We start from the raw sequence: 20,848 nt of genomic DNA, 5'->3' as shown, positions 1-20,848 counted from the left end.
CATGGATGAATGCTTGCGATGTATGAGTTGAACCGTGTGTTGCTATGTGCCCGAGTTGTTCTTTGCGAGTTCCTCGCTGCCATGCCGTCCACCGGTGGGGAACCCGGCAACCGGGATCACCCCATCATCTTGCATGGCATGCCCCCGTCGCCTTTTCTTTTGCACCGGCATCTCAATCGAGTTACCGGAATCGGAACGCTGCCGTGGCACCGTTTTCGTTATCGTTGCCGTGGCACCCCTTTCTTTCCACCACGGTAACAAATGCTTCTTAATGCTCTTGTCAACTTTTAATAAAAATTGCATAAACTTGGCCATGTCATCCGCGTCATGATAACAACAATTAAAATGTTTAAATTGTTGTTTGCATTTAAAGTGCTAATGCATATGGGGATTTACCGGATTTGTTGTTTGTTATATCCGGCCCCATTTAAATTGCTTAGTTAGATAGTTTCTTTTATGCTTCACCCCATGCCATGCTAACCAACATTTAATATTGTTGGGTACATAAACAAGAGCGAACTAAATAATTATTGTGGTGTTCGTCAATATGCAACTCGTTGCATATTGAGCTCCACTTAACTTGTAGTTTTGTTTGTGCCCTTTGCCATGCCATGCATATTTAAACCGGACATGCAGCATACTTGGTTGTGCATCATGCCATGTTATGTGATGGTTGTTTACTATGTTGTTTGCTTCTTTCTGGTTGTTTCCCTTGTTAGCTTTGGTTCCGTTCCGGAGTTGTGAGGATTCGTTTGACTACGTCCGTTTGTCTTCTTCATGGACTCGTTCTTCTTCCTTTCAGGATCTCAGGCAAGATGACCATACCCTCGAAATCACTTCTATCTTTGCTTGCTAGTTTCCTCGCTCTTTTGCTATGCCTATGCTGCGATACCTACCACTTGCTTATCATGCCTCCCATATTGTTAAGCCAAGCCTCTAACCCACCTTGTCCTAGCAAACCGTTGTTTGGCTATGTTATCGCTTTGCTCAGCCCCTTTTATAGCGTTGTTAGTTGCAGGTGAAGATTGGAGTTTGTTCCATGTTGAAACATGGATATTTGTTGGGATATCACAATATCTCTTATTTATATTAATGCATCTATATACTTGGTAAAGGGTGGAAGGCTTGGCCTTATGCCTGGTGTTTTGTTCCACTCTTGCCACCCTAGTTTCCGTCATATCGGTGTTATGTTCCCGGATTTTGCGTTCCTTACGCGGTTGGGTTATAATGGGAACCCCTTGACAGTTCGCTTTGAATAAAACTCCTCCAGCAAGGCCCAACTTTGGTTTTACCATTCGCCACCTAGCCTTTTTTCCTTGGGAGTCGCGCATCCCGAGGGTCATCTTTATTTTAAACCCTCGGGCCAGTGCTTGTCTAAGTGTTGGTTCAACCCAGAGCACCGTGCGGGGCCATCCCTTGGCAACTTGGGTTACGTTGGCTCCCGTACGCTTAGCTTATCTGGTGTGCCCTGAGAACGAGATATGTGCAGCTTCTATCGGGATTTGTGGGCACAGCGGGTGGTCTTGCTGGACTTGTTTTACCATTGTCGAGGATGTCTTGTAACCGGGATTCCGAGCCTGGTCGGGTCTTCCTGGGAGAAGGAATATCCTTCGTTGACCATGAGAGCTTGTGATGGGCTAAGTTGGGACACCCCTGCAGGGATTTGAACTTTCGAAAGCCGTGCCCGCGGTTATGGGCAGATGGGAATTTGTTAATGTCCGGTTGTAGAAAACCTGAAGTTGATCTTAATTAAAATACATCAACCGCGTGTGTAACCGTGATGGTCTCTTCTCGGCGGAGTCCCGGAAGTGAACACGGTGTTGGAGTAATGCTTGACATAGGTTGTTCTAGGATCACTTCTTGATCATTAGTTGTTCTAGGATCACTTCTTGATCATTAGTCCCGGAATTAAGTGACGCAACCAAGCTCAAGGAGGAGCTCGATCAAGATCTTGTCATTTGTCTTGTTTCGTTTTCAGTTGATCAGTAGTGGAGCCCAGTTGGGGTCGATCGGGGGACCTTGTCGCATTTGGGGTTGTTCTTTATTTTGGTTCCGTAGTCGGACCTTGATTGTATTTGGATGTTGTAATGCTTTATTCATGTAATTGTGTGAAGTGGCGATTGTAAGCCAACTATGTTTCTCTTTCCCTTTATGTATTACATGGTTTGTGTGAAGATTACCTCACTTGCGACATTGCTTTCAATGCGGTTATGCCTTTAAGTCGTGCTTCGACACGTGGGAGATATAGCCGCATCGAGGGCGTTACAGCAAGTTCTTTTCCATAAGCACGTATGACTATAATCGGAATACATGCCTAAATTACATTGATGAACTGGAGCTAGTTATGTGTCACCCTAGGTTATGACTGTTACATGATCGATCGCATCCGGCATAATTCTCCATCACCGATCCAATGCCTACGAGCTTTTCATACATTGTTCTTCGCTTATTTACTTTTCCGCTGCTACTGTTACCATCATTATAAAACCCAAAAATATTACTTTTGCTACCGTTATCTTTTGCTATCGTTACCACTACTATCATATTACTTTGCTACTAAATACCTTGCTGCAGATATTAAGTTTCCAGGTGTGGTTAAATTGACAACTCAGCTGCTAATACTTGAGAATATTCTTTGGCTCCCCTTGTGTCGAATCAATAAATTTGGGTTGAATACTCTACCCTCGAAAACTGTTGTGATCCCCTATACTTGTGGGTTATCAATATGCTCCTGCAATAGGTCCGTCACCTAGCGGTGCATTAAGGACATAATTCTTCTATGCAGCAATGAGGATAATCCTCAGATCACGGATCCAATCCGCATCATTGCTACTAACATCTTTCAATTTATTTTTCTCTAGGAACATATCAAAAATAAATGAGGAAGCTATGTGCGAGCTATTGATCTACAACATAGATATGCAAATACTATCAGGACTAAGTTCATGATAAATTTAAGTTCAATTAAGTATATTACTTAAGAACTCCCACTTAGATAGACATCCCTCTAATCATCTAAGTGATCACGTGATCCATATCAACTAAACCATAACCGATCATCACGTGAGATGGAGTAGTTTTCAATGGTGAACATCTCTATGTTGATCATCTACTGTATGATTCACGTTCGACCTTTCGGTCTCAGTGTTCCGAGGCCATATCTGCATATGCTAGGCTCGTCAAGTTTAACCCGAGTATTTCTGCGTGTGCAAAATTGTCTTACACCTGTTGTAGATGAACGTTGAGTTTATCACACCCGATCATCATGTGGTGTCTCAGCACAACGAACTTTGGCAACGGTGCGTACTCAGGGAGAACACTTTTACCCTGAAATTTAGTGAGAGATCATCTTATAATGCTACCGTCAAACAAAGCAAAATAAGATGCATAAAAGATAAACATCACATGCAATCAAAATATGTGACATGATATCGCCATCATCATCTTGTGCCTTTGATCTCTATCTCCAAGGTACTGTCATGATCTCTATCGTCACCGGCATGACACCGTGATCTCCATCATCTTGATCTCTATCAATGTGTCGTCACATGGTCATCTCGCCAACTATAGCTCTTGCAACTATTGTCATCGCATAGCGATAAAGTAAAGCAATTGTTTGGCGCTTGCATCTTATGCAATAAAGAGACAACCATAAGGCTTCTGTCAGTTGCCGATAACTTCAACAAAACATGATCATCTCATACAAAAACTTATATCTCATCACGTATTGACCATATCACATCACAACAAGCCCTGCAAAAACAAGTTAGACGTCCTCTACTTTGTTGTTGCATGTTTTACGTGGCTGCTACGGGCTGAGTAAGAATCGTTCTTACCTACGCATCAAAACCACAACGATAGATCGTCAAGTTAGTGTTGTTTTAACCTTCACAAGGACCAGGCGTAGCCACACTCGGTTCAACTAAAGTTGGAGAAACTGACACCCGACAGCCACATGTGTGCAAAGCACGTCGGTAGAACCAGTCTCGCGTAAGTGTACGCGTAATGTCGGTCTGGGCCACTTCATCCAACAATACCGCCGAACCAAAGTATGACATGCTGGTAAGCAGTATGACTAGTATCGCCCACAACTCACTTGTGTTCTACTCGTGCATATAACATCTACGCATAAACCTGGCTCGGATGCCACTGTTGGGGAACGTAGTAATTTCAAAAATTTCCTACGCACATGCAAGATCATGATGATGCATAGCAACTAGAGGGGAGAGTCGTCCACGTACCCTCGTAGACCGTTAAGCGGAAGCGTTATGACAACGCAGTTGATGTAGTCGTACGTCTTCACGATCGATTGATCCTCAGTACCGAACGTACGTCACCTCCGCGTTCAGCGCACGTTCAGCTCGGTGACGTCCCGCGAACTCACGATCCAGTAGAGCTTGAGGGAGAGTTTTGTCAGCATGACGGCATGGTGACGACGTTGATGAAGTTACCGTCGCAGGGCTTCGCCTAAGCACCGCTACAGTATCACCGAGGTGGATTATGGTGGAGGGGGGCACCGCACACGGCTGGGAAAGATCAATGATCAACTTGTTGTGTCTTTGGGGTGCCCCTACCCCCGTATATAAAGGGGGGAGGAGGAGAGGGCCGGCCAAGGGAGAGGCGCGCCCAAGGGGGGCAATCCTACTCCAAGTAGGTTTGCCCCTCCCTTTCCTATACCAAGAAGGAGAAGGGGGAAGGAGGAGGTGGAGAGAAGGAAGAAGAGGGGGGCGCCGCCCCTTCCCCTTGTCCAATTCGGATTGGGGCAAGGGGGGGCTGCGCGCCACCTCCTGGCTGCCCTCTCTTCTCCACTAAGGCCCATAAGGCCCAATAGCTTCCCGGGGGGGTTCCGGTAACCCCCGGTACTCCAGTACATGTCTGAAACCTCCCGGAACCCTTCCGTTGTCCGAACATAGTCATCCAATATATCAATCTTTATGTATCGACCATTTCGAGACTCCTCGTCATGTCCGTGATCATATCTGGGACTCCGAACTACCTTCGGTACATCAAAACACAAAAACTCATAATACCGATCATCACAAAACTTTAAGCGTGCGGACCCTACGGGTTCGAGAACTATGTAGACATGACCGAGACACGTCTCCGGTCAATAACCAATAGCGGAAACTGGATGCTCACATTGGTTCCTACATATTCTACGAAGATCTTTATCGGTCAAACCGCATAACAACATACGTTGTTCCCTTTGTCCTCGGTATGTTACTTGCCCGAGATTCGATTGTCGGTATCTCAATACCTAGTTCAATCTCGTTACCGACAAGTCTCTTTACTCGTTCCGTAATGCATCATCCCGCAACTAACTCATTAGTTGCATTGCTTGCAAGGCTTATAGTGATGTGCATTACCGAGAGGGCCCAGAGATACCTCTCCGATAATTGGAGTGACAAATCCTAATCTCGATCTATGCCAACTTAACAAGTACCATCGGAGACACCTGTAGAGCACCTTTATAATCACCCAGTTACGTTGTGACGTTTGGTAGCACACAAAGTGTTCCTTCGGTAATCGGGAGTTGCATAATCTCATCGTCATAGGAACATGTATAAGTCATGAAGAAAGCAATAGCAGCAAACTAAAACGATCAAGTGCTAAGCTAACGGAATGGGTCAATTCAATCACATCATTCTTCTAATGATGTGATCCCGTTTATCAAATGACAACTAATGTCTATGATTACGAAACATAACCATCTTTGACCAACGAGCTAGTCAAGTAGAGGCATACTAGTGACATTCTGATTTGTCTATGTATTCACACATGTATTATGTTTCCGGTCAATACAATTCTAGCATGAATAATAAACATTTATCATGAAATAAGGAAATAAATAATAACTTTATTATTGCCTCTAGGGCATATTTCCTTCAGTGCCGACCAGACCAAGTGTTTGAGACCCGTTTAAGGCGTCCGACTGAATTGATTTTTCGTGACCAATCAACCCGTCCGGACGTTTGAGGGCGATATGGGGTGCCCGGTTGTAGATGATCTAAGAGCAACTATAGCAGACCCCGCAAATGTTGCGAACCCGCAAAATTCCGGCGAGTATACGGGCTCGGCCCAATTTTCCGGCCAAAACAGAGCCCGCATACTGCCCGGCCCATAAAAAAATTTGCCGCGGCCCGCAAACCGCACGCCCCGACCACTATATCTACGGCTTCGCGGCGCATTTGCGGGTCGAAACCCTATCCCTCGCCGCCGCCGAGCCATGCAACTCCCCACCCCCTTTTCCACATGTCTCGCCGCCGACGACCCCCTTCCTCCTCCAGCCACCATGTGGGGCCGCATGTTGAGCTACGGACGCGGCTCCGGCAGCAGATCCGGCGGCGGCAGCGACCCCGAGCACGAGCGGCGCGTCCGGTCGGACGGCGCGAGGAAGCGCGGGGCGAGGAAGTGGACCAATCGCGGCCTCTTGCCACCGCCGAGCTTCCGCGTCTGCAAGACAGACGAGTACGACCGTCGGCACGGCCGTACCCCGTCCTCTGGCGCGTCCTTCTCCTCCGCGGCGAGATCTTCCTACGCCGGGAGCTCCTCCTCTTCCGACGCGGGCCTTCTCCCCATGAAGAGGGAGTGGTCGGAGGAGCCGGAGGACTTCGAGTTCGCCCCCGTCAAGGAGGAGCCCGAGGAGCTCAGCCGCCGCGGAGTCGTTGGGCCGGAGGACTTTGTCGCCGACGTCGACGCGGTTGCGGCTGCCATTGCCGAGCAGAGCATGCGCGAGGAGGCGGAGCGCTGGCGCCACCACGAGGAGCTCAAAGACCTCCAGTTCCGGCAGGCGGTCGGGGCCAATCTCGCCGCCAAGGAGAAGGACGACGAGTGCCGGCGCATCCGCGAGGAGCAGAGGACAGTACATCGACCTCAGCAGCTCCGGCGAGAAGGATTGAGCTCCTCCACAGCGTCGTCCATGGCCGCGAGCTCGCCGGCGTGAGATCCCCACCCCTCTAGTATTAGTACTGATGTAGTATGTAGTATCAACTAGTGTTTGTAGTGTTTGATCATGTAAAATATATGTAGTGCGTGATGAACTACTCACGTTCACGAGATGCAATTTCTCCTGCGAAATTGTTTTTTTTAATTATGCAGTTTCATCTATGGTGCTTGACCGCGCTAGTTCTTGACCCGCAAATGAAAACTTCATAAAACTATGAACGCATTTTGCAGGTTAAGATTTTGCGGTGTCTGTTAGAGTTGCTCTAAACTCCACCATTTGTCCGGCTAGTTTCTGACTCGACCGTACCAGCGACCGCGACATCCCATGTCACCTTCAGGCTTACACGTGGAGAATTTGACCGACGTGTGAATATATTTTAGACTCCTGCCAGCAAATGCGGATTTGTATACGCAGATCCTGAGCTCATAACACCGTTTCAAAGAATGCATTTCAGGAAGAGCATTTCGGTTAAGATAACACAACTTGCAGGTTGCAGCAAAACTAGTCAACGCGGCAGTTCTTCGTTTGAGTAAATGCCTTAACGTCTTATAGTATTAGTTTATTGAGGTTACATAGGGGATTTATATATAGTATTACTTAAAACAAAACGTAAGATTCTATGGTTCATCTTCTACTACATTCCTTTTTTCCATCTCTTATTAACTTATCAAATAAAATCATGTTTTCTTTGGCATAACAATAAACTTTTACCAAATAAATCTTAAACTTTATTTAGGTAGGTAATAAATTACGGGCATGATTTGATAAATAATTATTTGGCAATCATACTAATATGAAAGGTACTATAGAATAGAATAGATCTTTTTTAGGGTAGAATAGAATAGATTTGAAAGAAAGGGATATGCGGTGTCTGGACAACGGGCTGATCAAACACGGGTCATCAAGGCCAGCCAGATCCCATGCAAGCAACCGTCGATTGAACAACGGCCACCCAGAAAGGGCTGACCATGACTTGTCCACCACAGCACTGAATGCGCACGTTTCCCAGAGTCGTCCTCCGTGCTCACGCGGCACGGCCGCATGGGCTATATAACGAGCTGATAACAAGACCATAAGCTCTGTGCCATTTTGTTCGAGAGCGGCAACAATGGCGGTTTCCACACGCATGGCACTCCTGCTCACCCTTTGCGTCCTCGGTTGCTGCGTGTTCGCCCCGTCCTTGGCTGCCCCCGGCGACTTCCTCCAGTGCCTCTCGTCGAGCGTCCCCAGCGAGCGCGTGTTCACGCCGAGCTCGCCGTCGTTCACTTCGGTCCTGGTGTCGTCGATCCGGAACCCCAAGTTCTTCACCCCGACCACGGTGAGGCCGCTCTGCATCGTGACGCCCACCAACGCGTCCCACGTCCAGGCCGCGGTGCTCTGCGGCCGCCGCCACGACGTGCGCGTCCGCGTGCGCAGCGGCGGGCACGACTACGAGGGGCTCTCTTACCGGTCCGAGCGCCCCGAGGTGTTCGCGGTGGTCGACCTCGCCAACCTCCGCGCCGTGCGCGTCGACCGCGTCGCGGCCACCGCGTGGGTGGACTCGGGCGCGACGGTCGGGGAGCTGTACTACGCCGTCGCGAAGGCGGCGCCCGGGCTCGCGTTCCCGGCCGGCGTGTGCTCGACCATGGGCCTGGGCGGCCATTTCAGCGGCGGCGGCATGGGCATGATGATGCGCAAGTACGGCCTCTCCATCGACAACGTCCTCGACGCCACGCTGGTCGACGCCAACGGGAGGCTCCTGGACAAGGAGGCCATGGGGAGCGACCTCTTCTGGGCCATCCGCGGCGGCGGCGGCGGGAACTTCGGCGCCGTGCTGTCGTGGAAGATCAGGCTGGTACCTGTCCCGTCGACGGTGACGTTCTCCAACATCCAAAAGACCATTGACCAGGGCGCGGCCAGCGCCGTGACCAAATGGCAAACGCTCGCGCCGGCCCTCCCCGAGGCCCTCAGCATACGGGTGATCGTGCAGAACCAGCAGGCCCTCTTCCAGACCCTGTATCTCGGCGGCTGCAGCGCGCTGGTGCGCGCGATGAGCAGCCTGTTCCCGGAGCTCGGCATGACGCGCGCCGACTGCCGGGAGATGAGCTGGCTGCAGTCCACGGTCTACATCAACTCCGGCGACATCAAGACGCCGGTGGAGACGCTCCTCAACCGGACGACCAGCCTGAGCACGTTCACCAAGAACAAGTCCGACTACGTCAAGCAAGCCATCACAAAGGACACGTGGGACAAGATCTTCCCCTGGTTCAACGGCTCCGCCGCGGGGCTCATGATCCTGGAGCCTCACGGCGGAAGGGTCGGCAGCATCGCCGATGCGGACACGCCATACCCTCACCGGAGCGGCGTGCTCTACAACATCCAGTACGTCGCGTTCTGGACGGGCAACGGCACGGACGGGCCGGACTGGATCAGCGGTCTGTACAACTTCATGGAGCCGTTCGTTAGCAAGAGCCCGAGGGGCGCGTACGTGAACTACCGGGACCTGGACATCGGGGAGAACACGGTGGTCGGCGGTGTCACGAGCTACGACAGCGGCAAGGTGTGGGGTGAGAGTTACTTCGGAGGCAACTTCGAGAGACTCGCCATCACCAAGGGGAAGGTGGACGCCGGCGACTACTTCAGAAACGAGCAGAGCGTTCCGCCACTTCTCTCGAGGAAGTGAAAGTGTAACCTGGCCAGTCCAATTTGAAGACATTGAACTATAGCAGTGGTTATAAAATACTAGTATGGCTTATAATGGAAGATCCATGATAGCTATTACCTCTGCCAAAATATACGACTTTTCTTTTACTAGTTTAGCTTTAAAAAACGTATTAGTACTAGTTATACTAAAAAATGGTTGCAGTATATTTTCTGAGATTTGATTTTATTGTATAAACATGAATATTTGAATTAATAATATATTACATATATTTCACACCATATATACACTCAGTACGGAGTTTGAAAACCCCCCGCAGAAGTATGGAAACACACTACTGATAGCTAGCGTTCCATCAGATTAGTACCCCCTTGGTAGAATTGAATTCTTTTGAAGCGTGTGATTCAACCAGGGAAACGTGCATTCATCAACGTATCAGTTCATTTTGGTAAGCCAAGATTTGCTTAAATATAGAAATTAATGCTTCCTGAAAATTACGTTAAAAACTCCATTTTACTTTTTTGGTAAGACATGATTGCTTCCAATAAACAAATACGGAAATTATTGCTTCCCAGAAATTAGCGATTTGCTTCCAACAAACAAATAAAGGAAATTAAATGTTTCTGTAGCGCAAAGATGGCATGGAAACTTTGTCTTTGGTCAATGGAAGCATTATTTCAACATGAAATATTTGTTTCAACGAAGCATTATTTCAACATTGTGGTACCATTTTATAAATGCTTTGGAAACATTGTTTTATTATGTAATGGTAGAAACTACATTCATGTTTAATGGAAACATTTGCATATTTCAACATTGTGGTACCATTTTATAAATGCTTTGGAAACATTGTTTTATTATGTAATAGTAGAAACTACATTCATGTTTAATGGAAACATTTGCTTCCCAATGTAAATTTTATGGATAAATGACATGAATATACACGGATACTAATTCAGTTGATACTGAAAACTTTACAACTCCTTTTGCAACAACACTAATTTTTTTTTGCCACGAATTCCATGAATGGCATTCCTTAATGAAACTTTGCAATAACTCAAAACATTTGTCAAAGTTTACCACAAAATCATGCTGGCATCATATGAGCATAAATTTTTTGTTTTCAATTTTTTTGGATTTAACTATTTATGCTGGCATCATATGAGCTCAAATTGAGATGGGGACTATCCAACACTTAGTCATGAATACAAATGGCATGCACATATAGGTGATGTTATTCTGAACATTTTGATATCTTATTTCCATTTTTCTGAGTTGGTATAAATTTTCATGAAGTGTTCAAGGTGACGGTCAACAGTCAAAAGGCAAAATCATAATAGGAGAGAAGTGGCTTGGGAAGAACAGAGGGCTTTTGGAAACATGTGCATAAAGTTTTCCTGCCTCAAAAGGGGTCTCAACGCCCACATATTGCAACTCATACGCGACCGATGCAGTAGATTCTGGAGGTGTGACTTGTCCATGTGATAGAGTCCGATGAGAAAGGATCATGCTGAAAATCGCAGATTAAAGACCAAAGTGCAACAAATTCATATTTTTGCACGAGCATGGTGAAATTTCTTAGGGAAATATATGGTTATTTCCTTGAAGCTCCTTACACTCGTGAGAGTGTATTTAGGGGGCGAAATCATTTGGCACCCTCCCATCAATTGAGTTGTATTTCCCTACGTCCATGTCCACGTCCAAAAGGCTCCAAGTCAAGTACTCTGAGCCCTACAAGATTCATTGGATGACATGCCATATTTGAATTTACCAAAGATGTCCATGAGAGGAATGATCTCCATCGTTACCTTCGAAATGAAGGTTAGGTGCATTTCATCATTGTTAATTGTGGGGATTGCTAACTTATAGTAGAATCCAACCACTCGACAACCTTTTCTGAACAAACTCACGAGCACATGGAACTCAAAGTACCGGGTGCACCTAGGCTTGTGGTCCCCGAGGTAACCGACACTTGTTGACATATGTTGAATTTCTGGAAACAGAAAAAGTTTTATAATTAACATTATAAATTTTCTAGCTAGAACTTGAGACAAAGCTCGAAAAGTTAAACTAACAAATTTGTTGTCAATGTCAAACCTAAAGTTCAACCTGCATTAGCCACTACCTGATGCCTAATTTTCTTTATTTTATTTCTTAACGTGTGTTATGAATTTGTTTGTTTAGGTTTAAGGGATTCTGAATTGATGATACTAGCTCCCCGAGTTGTTTTTTCGGAACCAATACTTCTGGCAAGAAACAACATTTAACCGAGGATCAACACATTTTATGTGACAAAATGCAGACTTTTAACCATTTCTTTAGACCATTTATTTTCATTATAAAAAGAAGTTTATGATTTCCTATTCCTTTGTTGCCTGACAGGTAATCATTTCAAAGTCGATCAAATTGCATTAAGCTTTGAGTTGTTAAAACTTGAGGTGTGGAAATGTCCAATTGCCCGGGAACATACTCTTTGCACTAAAGTTGCACATGATTTACAAATATATGCAATTGTTCAACTTATGTGGCATACAAAATTAGTAGGCAACATCACCGACTTAATTGTAAGTGTTTTTAAATGATTAAGAAAATACTTGCTCCCTTCACAAATACATGTCGTATTTTGTTTCAGTATATCAAGTTTTTGAGGGTTGTTACAGCAAATTTTTGACCAGTGTTATACTTTATAAATATGGTATGATTTTTCCCATGGAGGCACCAAGTGTTACGGGTGGGCACCTTTACACAAAAACTGAACATCTAACTAAGCTAATTGAGATTTTTCATCAATACTATTTTTGTTATTCGCTTTCGTAGGGGCGATTGGTTGTTATTCGGTGTGCAAGTTCGTTTTTCCAATGCCAAAAACCGCAAGGGCTATTTCTTGCCCACATGACGCAACTCGGTTTCACGTGGGCGTGTGCGAGTGGGCCGGCCCTACACTGGAGCACATTCGGCTCGAGCTTATTTTCTATGTATTTTTCTTATAACTTTCACTGTTTTGTTTCTTTGGTTTTTTTGTTTCTTTGATTTTTTTTTCTTTTCTTCCATTTTCTTTGGTTTTTCTTCCCTTTCTTTTTATTTTTTATTTTTTTAACATTGTATACTTTTTATACACATTGTACATTTTATGTATATATCAAGAACATTTTTTCCATACACATTCAACTTTTTGTAAATACATGATTAACATTTAAAACAAATATGGTTGGCTGTCTACTTTTTTCCATACACATTTTTGTAAACATTTAAAACTTTTTAAAACATATTTGGCATTTTCCAAATATAGTATTAGATTTATTCTCAAATACATGTAAAAAAACAAATACACGTTGAAACATTTTTTGAATCCTTGGAAATATTTTTCTATATTGTGTATATTTTTTATAAGTCACTGTTTAAATGCGTAAGTATTTTTATAAAATGTAACTTATATTTTTTGAATGGTATAGAATTTTTTTTTTTAGAATTACACAAACGTTTTTCACAAATGGCACATACATTTTTTGAAACATGTGAAAAAAAATTAAATGCTATTGACATTTCTTTATGGCTATCAAAAAATTTAAAACTACACTAACAAAATTTTCCATTAACACTTTTGGAATTCACATTTTTATGCAATTTAAAGTTTTTGGAATGTTCTTTTTGAAAATATGAACACAATTAAAAAAGTAAAAGTAAAATGAACTAACCTGGATGGTGCTACTTGGGCCTGCACAGCAGTAACGACGGGGGAAGGTGCCTTGAGGCGAGACCTCCTCCTTTGCTCTAGCAATAGCCGATACATTTGTCATAAAAAAAAGCAGCCGATACATAGCCAATCCCTATTTGGCGAAATCACTATTTAGAGTTACCCCTTTTAAAGGTCACTCTCACATTCTCATGCGCTAACAAGTGGCGCAGTGCATGTGTGCTACTTGTCATAACTTTGAAGTTCCTTTTTTCGTAGATTCGTTTATTTAGAACGTTTTATCTCTTCAATCGTGTGTCTAAATCCTTGACCATTTCGCTGTTGGATTTTTCTCATCAAAATCATTGAAACTAGGTCCTATTTTAATGTATTGGATATACCAAAAATCTACCATACAGATGGAAATAAGTAGACATCAACCAATATAAGTTTTCAAAATATATTATAATGTATTCCGAAAAGTTAACCTTGCATAAAAATATTTCTGATGTATACAAAAAATATTGAATGGGTACCGAAAGATAGTTAACATATGTTAAAGGAAAATAAAATGATGAAAATCCGAAAAAAAAGAATGAAGAAAACCAATAAAAACCAAAAAGGAAAACAAAGAATATAAAACAAAAAAATGAAAACCGAAGAAATGAACGCAAAAGAACAGAAACGGAGAAAATCAAGAAAGAAACAAAGAAAAACAAAGAAAGATGATAAAACCCAAGAAAGGAACAAAGAAAAACAAACAAAGAATGAAAAGTAAAAAATATGGGAAAGAGACCAATAAAAATAAAGTAAAATAAAAAGTAATGAAAACCGAGAAAACAACAAAGAAAAACCAATGAAAAAGCAAAGAAACCCAGAAAACGGAGGAGAACCATGAAGAAAGAAGGAAAAATAGAATGAAAAAGAAAAAACCCTTGAATAAGGCGAGCAAACGAACGAGCGAGGGAAGCAAGTAGAAGAACAGGGCTGGCCAAGTTAGAAGGATAGACATAAGCAAGATTTTGGGTTCAGAGCACGACTATGTTCCGCCCGCAGCTGTTCCATCGCAGCAAAGCCTGCAGGGAACCGCTGCTGGGCCAGCACATTGAGCGCGATTGCAGACATCAAAGACATCATCGATATTTTTTTTGCATTTTCATCTGTTTGTGCATTAAAAAATTCACGTGTTTCAATAAAAATGTACGTGCGCCATTTTTAAACATATTCAAACAATGTATAAAAATGTTCTCCTAATTAAAAATACATACATGCGAACCAACCTGCGGTTAGATGGTTAGGTGAACAGTGGTAATCCCAGCCAATCAGGATTCAAGTCTCGATGCTCGCATTTATCGTGAATTTATTTTGGGATTTTCGGCGATGCGCATTTAGTGCGTGGAGACGTTTCCGTCGATTACGAGGTGCCTATGGTGACTTCGTAAAATCTCAAAATGATATGTCGACTCAGTCTCTCGGAGGTGCTTATAGGGGTAGGTTGTGTGTTCATAGGGATGAGTGTATGCGTATACATATGGGCGCCTGCGTCTGTACTGTGTTAAAAAATAAAATAAAAAATGTACATTACATTAAAACAATGCTCACAAGTTTTACAAATGTTATTTGAACATTTAAAAATAATATAAAATGTAAAAAATGTGTTAATGTAAAAAAATGTTTCTTAGCATTAAAAATCATACAAGACATTTTAAAGAAAATCTGGCTCTTAAAAGTAATATTCCTGAAAAATGTTACCATAGATTAAAATATGTTTATTTTCATTAAAAAATTGTGTGTGATATTTTAAAGAATTTTTCACGTGTTTTCCAACTATATCTGTGAAAATATTTATTGCCACTAAAAATGTACAATGTGTATTTGTCAAATGTTACTGTGTATTCAAAAAGCATTCATAAGATCTATTTAAGAAATGTACATCATGTATTTAGATAAAGTCCAAAGTGTATCACAAACATGTCTCACATGTGCACTAAAAAAATACACCCCCATAAGATTTATTTAAGAAATGTACATCATGTATTTAGATAAAGTCCAAAGTGTATCAGAAAAATGTTACACATCTGCACTAAAAAATACCCCCCCCCCCCCATGTGGTCTGGCCCATGATTTGAGCTCTATGTGTGATTGTTCAACTGTTTGACAAACAAAGCATCAAGTAGGACATCGCCGATTAGGCCCTTTCGCCTAAAAATATCCACTAGGCCTCTAGCCTCGGTCACCAAATTCTAAAAAAGAGCAGAATACAAATCCCTTATAGCTCCTTGATTTTTTTCATGTGTACAAGCACGAGCGAAGGGTTCCAACAGTGTTCCATAGTTTTGCTAGCTTCAATGGAAGACCTCCTACTGCCTCTTCGTCTCATGCGAGCATCAAACCCCTCCTCGTAAGTTCATATACAACTATGTGAAGTGCAAGTATACAACAATGGGAAGTACAACTCATGTTGGAACCTATCATCATGAGATCCAATTCTGAATATAATGACGTGAGTGATGCAATAGTGAAAAGGATTCATAATTCATATACTAGTTCCAAAAGATACTTCAATATGGTATCTGGATCTCACAAAAGCACATATGCACAGAGCTGAAGGAAATATGCCCTAGAGGCAATAATAAAATTGTTATTTATATTTCTTTATATCATGATAAATGTTTATTATTCATGCTAGAATTGTATTAACAGGAAACTTAGTACATGTGTGAATACATAGACAAACAGAGTGTCCCTAGTATGCCTCTACTAGACTAACTCGTAAATCAAAGATGGTTATGTTTTCTAGCCATAGACATGTGTTGTCATTTGATGAACGAGATCACATCATTAGAGAATGATGTGATGGACAAGACCCATCCGTTAGCTTAGCACTATGATCGTTTAGTTTATTGCTATTGCTTTCTTCATGACTTATACATGTTCCTATGACTATAAGATTATGCAACTCCCGAATACCGGAGGAACACTTAGTGTGCTATCAAACGTCACAACGTAACTGGGTGATTATAAAGATGCTCTACAGGTGTCTCCGATGGTGTTTGTTGAGTTGGCATAGATCGAGATTAGGATTTGTCACTCCGATTGTCGGAGAGGTATCTCTGGGCCCTCTCGGTAATGCACATCACTATAAGCCTTACAAGCAATGTGACTAATGAGTTAGTTGCAGGATGATGCACTACGGAATGAGTAAAGAGACTTGCCGATAACGAGATTGAACTAGGTATGATGATACCAACGATCGAATCTCGGACAAGTAACATACCGATGACAAAGGGAACAACGTATGTTGTTGTGCAGTTTGACCGATAAAGATCTTCATAGAATATGTAGGAACCAATATGAGCATCCATGTTCTGCTCTTGGTTATTGACCAGAGAAGTGTCTCGGTCATGTCTACATAGTTCTCGAACCCATAGGGTCCGCACGCTTAATGTTCGATGACGATTGGTATTATGAGTTTATGTGATTTGATGTACCGAAGGTTGTTCGGAGTCCCGGATGAGATCATGGACATGACGAGGAGTCTCGAAATGGTCGAGACATAAAGATTGATATATTGTACCATGTTGTTCGGACACCGGAAGCGTTCCGGAGAGTTTCGGATAAAACCGGAGTGCCGGAGGGTTACCGGACCCCCCCCTCCCGGGAAGTTAATGGGCCACCATGGGCCTTAGAGGAGAGAGGGCCGGCCAGGAGGTGGCGCCCCCCTCAGTATGAATTGGACAAGGGGTGGGGGCGGCGCCCCCCTCCTTCCTTCTCTCCCCTTCATCCTTCCTTCTCCTCCTTGTTGGACTAGGAAAGGGGGGAACCAACTCCTAGTAGGAGTAGGATTCCCCCCCTTGGGCGCGCCCCTTGTGGCCGGCTGCCCCCTTCCTTCTCCTCCTTGTTGGACTAGGAAAGGGGGGAACCAACTCCTAGTAGGAGTAGGATTCCCCCCCTTGGGCGCGCCCCTTGTGGCCGGCTGCCCCCCTCCTCCCCTCCTTTATATACGGGGGAGGGGGGAACCCCATAGACACACAAGTTGATCTCTTAGCCGTGTACGATGCCCCCTCCACAGTTTTCCATCTCGGTCATATTTTCGTAGTGATTAGGCGAAGCCCTGCATCGGGAACTTCATCATCACCGTCACCACACCGTCGTGATAACGAAACTCTCCCTCGGCCTCAGATGGATCTAAAGTTCGAGGGACGTCACCGAGCTGAACGTGTGCAGATCGTGGAGGTGTCGTGCATTCGGTACTTGATCGGTTGGATCGCGAAGACGTTCGACTACATCAACCACGTTACTAAACGCTTCCGCTTTCGGTCTACGAGGGTGTGTGGGCACACTCTCTCCGCTCGTTGCTATGCTTCTCCTAGATAGGTCTTGCGTGATCGTAGGAATTTTTTTGAAATACTACGTTCCCCAACAGTGGCATCCGAGCCAGGTCTATGCGTAGATGTTATATGCATGAGTAGAACACAAAGAGTTGTGGGCGATAATAGTCATACTGCTTACTAGCATGTCATACTTTGATTCGGCGGTATTGTTGGATGAAGCGGCCCAGACCAACATTACATGACCGCATTCATGAGACTGGTTCTACCGACGTGCTTCGCACACATGTGGCTAGTGGGTGTGTGTTTCTCCAGCTTTAATTGAATCTAGTGTGACTATGCCCGGTCCTTGTTGAAGGTTAAAACATCACACTTGACGAAAAATCGTTGTGGTTTTTGATGCGTAGGTAAGAACTATTCTTGCTAAGCCCGTAGCAGCCACGTAAAACTTGCAACAACAAAGTAGAGGACGTCTAACTTGTTTTTGCAGGGCATATTGTGATGTGATATGGTCAAGACATGATGATATATAAATTGTTGTATGAGATGATCATGTTTTGTAACAGTTATCGGCAACTAGCAGGAGCCATATGGTTGTCGCTTTATTGTATGAAATGCAATCGCATGTAATTGCTTTACTTTATCACTAAGCGGTAACGATAGTTGTAGAAGCAATAGTTGGTGAGACGATAATGATGCTTCGATGGAGTTCATGGTGTCAAGGCGATGACGATGGTGATCACGATGGTGCTTTGGAGATAGATATCAAAGGCACAAGATGATGATGGCCATATCATATCACTTATATTGATTGCATGTGATGTTTATCCTTTATGCATCTTATTTTGCTTAGTACGGCGGTAGCATTATAAGATGATATCTCACTAAAATATCAAGGTATAAGTGTTCTCCCTGAGTATGCACCGTTGCTACAGTTCATCGTGCCGAGACAACACATGATGATCGGGTGTGATAAGCTCTACGTTCACATACAACGGGTGCAAGCCAGTTTTGCACACGCAGAATACTCGGGTTAAACTTGACGAGCCTAGCATAAGCAGATATGGCCTCGGAACACTGAGACTTAAAGGTCATGTGTGAATCATATAGTAGATATGATCAACATAGTGATATTCACCATTGAAAACTACTCCATCTCACGTGATGATTGGACATGGTTTAGTTGATATGGATCACGTGATCACTTAGATGATTAGAGGGATGTCTATCTAAGTGGGAGTTCTTAAGTAATATGATTAATTGAACTTTAATTTATCATGAACTTAGTACCTGATAGTATTTTGCATATCTATGTTGTTGTAGATAAATGGCCCGTGTTGTTGTTCCGTTGAATTTTAATGCATTCCGTGAGAAAGCTAAGTTGAAAGTTGATGGTAGAAACTACACGGACTGGGTCAGTAACTTGAAGATTATCCTCATTGCTGCACAGAAGAATTACGTCCTGGAAGCACCACTGAGTGCCAAACCTGTTGCAGGAGCAATGCCAGACGTTATGAATGCCTGGCAGAGCAAAGCTAATGACTATTTGATAGTTCAGTGTGCCATACTTTACGGCTTAGAGCCGGGACTTCAACGACATTTTGAACGTCATGGAGCATATGAGATGTTTCAGGAGTTGAAGTTAATATTTCAAACAAATGCCCGGATTGAGAGATATGAAGTCTCCAATAAGTTTTACAGCTGCAAAATAAAGGAGAATAGTTCTGTCAGTGAACATATACTCATAATGTCTGGGTACCACAATCACTTGACTCAGCTGGGAGTTAATCTTCTAGTTGATAGTGTCATTGACAGAGTTCTTCAATCACTACCACCAAGCAACAAAAGCTTCGCCATGAACTATAATATGCAAGGGATGGATAAGACAATTACCGAGCTCTTCGCCATGCTAAAGGCTGCATAGGTAGAAATCAAGAAGGAGCATCAAGTGTTGATGGTTAATAAGACCACTAGTTTCAAGAAGAAGGTCAAAGGAAAGAAAGGGAATTTCAAGAAGAACGACAAGCAAGTTGCTGCTCAAGTGAAGAAGCCCAAGTCTGGACCTAAGCCTGAGACTGAGTGCTTCTACTGCAAAGGGACTGGTCACTCAAAGCGGAACTACCCCAAGTATTTGGCGGATAAGAAGGATGACAAAGTGAAAGGTATATTTGATATACATGTTATTGATGTGTACCTTACTAATGCTCATAGTAGCGCCTGGGTATTTGATACTGGTTCTGTTGCTCATATTTACAACTTAAAACAGGGGCTACGGGTTAAGCAAAGATTGGCTAAGGACGAGGTGACGATGCGCGTGGGAAATGGTTCCAAAGTCGATGTGATCGCCGCCGGCACGCTACCTCTACATCTACCTTTGGGATTAGTTTTAGACCCGAATAATAATTTTTTGGTGCCAGCGTTAAGCATGAACATTATATCTGGATCTTGTTTGATGCGAGACGGTTATTTATTTAAATCAGAGAATAATGGTTGTTCTATTTATATGAGTAATATCTTTTGTGTTCATGCACCCTTGATGAGTGGTCTATTTTTATTGAATCTCGATAGTAGTGATACACATATTCATAGTATTGAAGCCAAAAGATATAAGTTTAATAATGATAGTGCAACTTATTTGTGGCACTGCCGTTTAGGTCATATTGGTGTAAAGCGCATGAAGAAACTCCATGCTGATGGGCTTTTGGAATCACTTGATTATGAGTCACTTGATGCTTGCGAACCATGTCTCATGGGAAAGAAGACTAAGACTTCGTTCTCCAGAACAATGGAGCGAGAAACAGACTTATTGAAAATAATACATACTGATGTATGCGGTCCAATGAGTGTTGATGCCCGCGGCGGGTATCGTTATTTTCTAACCTTCACAGATGATTTGAGCAGATATGGGTATATCTACTTGATGAAACATAAGTCTGAAACATTTGAAAAGTTCAAAGAATTTCAGAGTGAAGTGAAAAAATCATCGTAATAAGAAAATAAAGTTTCTATGATCTAATCGTGGAGAATATTTGAGTTACGAGTTTGGTCTTCATTTGAAACAATGCAGAATAGTTTCGCAACTCACGCCACCTGGAACACCAGAGCGTAATGGTGTGTCCGAACGTTGTAATCGTACTTTATTAGATATGGTGTGATCTATGATGTCTCTTACTGATTTACCGCTATCGTTTTGGGGTTATGCTTTAGAGACGGCTGCATTCACGTTAAATAGGGCATCATCTAAATCCGTTGAGACA

The 20,848-nt window shown here is 43.4% G+C and overlaps 1 protein-coding gene across 1 annotated transcript; it reads left to right on the top strand.

Annotated features, from left to right (window-relative positions):
- The first annotated feature begins 8,043 nt into the window (after positions 1-8,043).
- Positions 8,044-9,870, top strand: LOC123151651 (berberine bridge enzyme-like Cyn d 4). Its single transcript, XM_044571330.1, has one exon. It carries the CDS (start codon positions 8,055-8,057, stop codon positions 9,606-9,608), a length of 1,554 nt encoding a protein of 517 aa, XP_044427265.1. The 5' UTR covers positions 8,044-8,054; the 3' UTR covers positions 9,609-9,870.
- The last annotated feature ends 10,978 nt before the right edge of the window (positions 9,871-20,848 follow it).

This window comes from Triticum aestivum, chromosome 7A, assembly GCF_018294505.1.
Source record: "Triticum aestivum cultivar Chinese Spring chromosome 7A, IWGSC CS RefSeq v2.1, whole genome shotgun sequence".
Lineage (NCBI taxonomy): Eukaryota > Viridiplantae > Streptophyta > Magnoliopsida > Poales > Poaceae > Triticum > Triticum aestivum.
The sequence above is the reverse complement of the archived record's forward strand: the minus strand, read 5'-3'. Positions and strand labels throughout refer to the sequence as shown.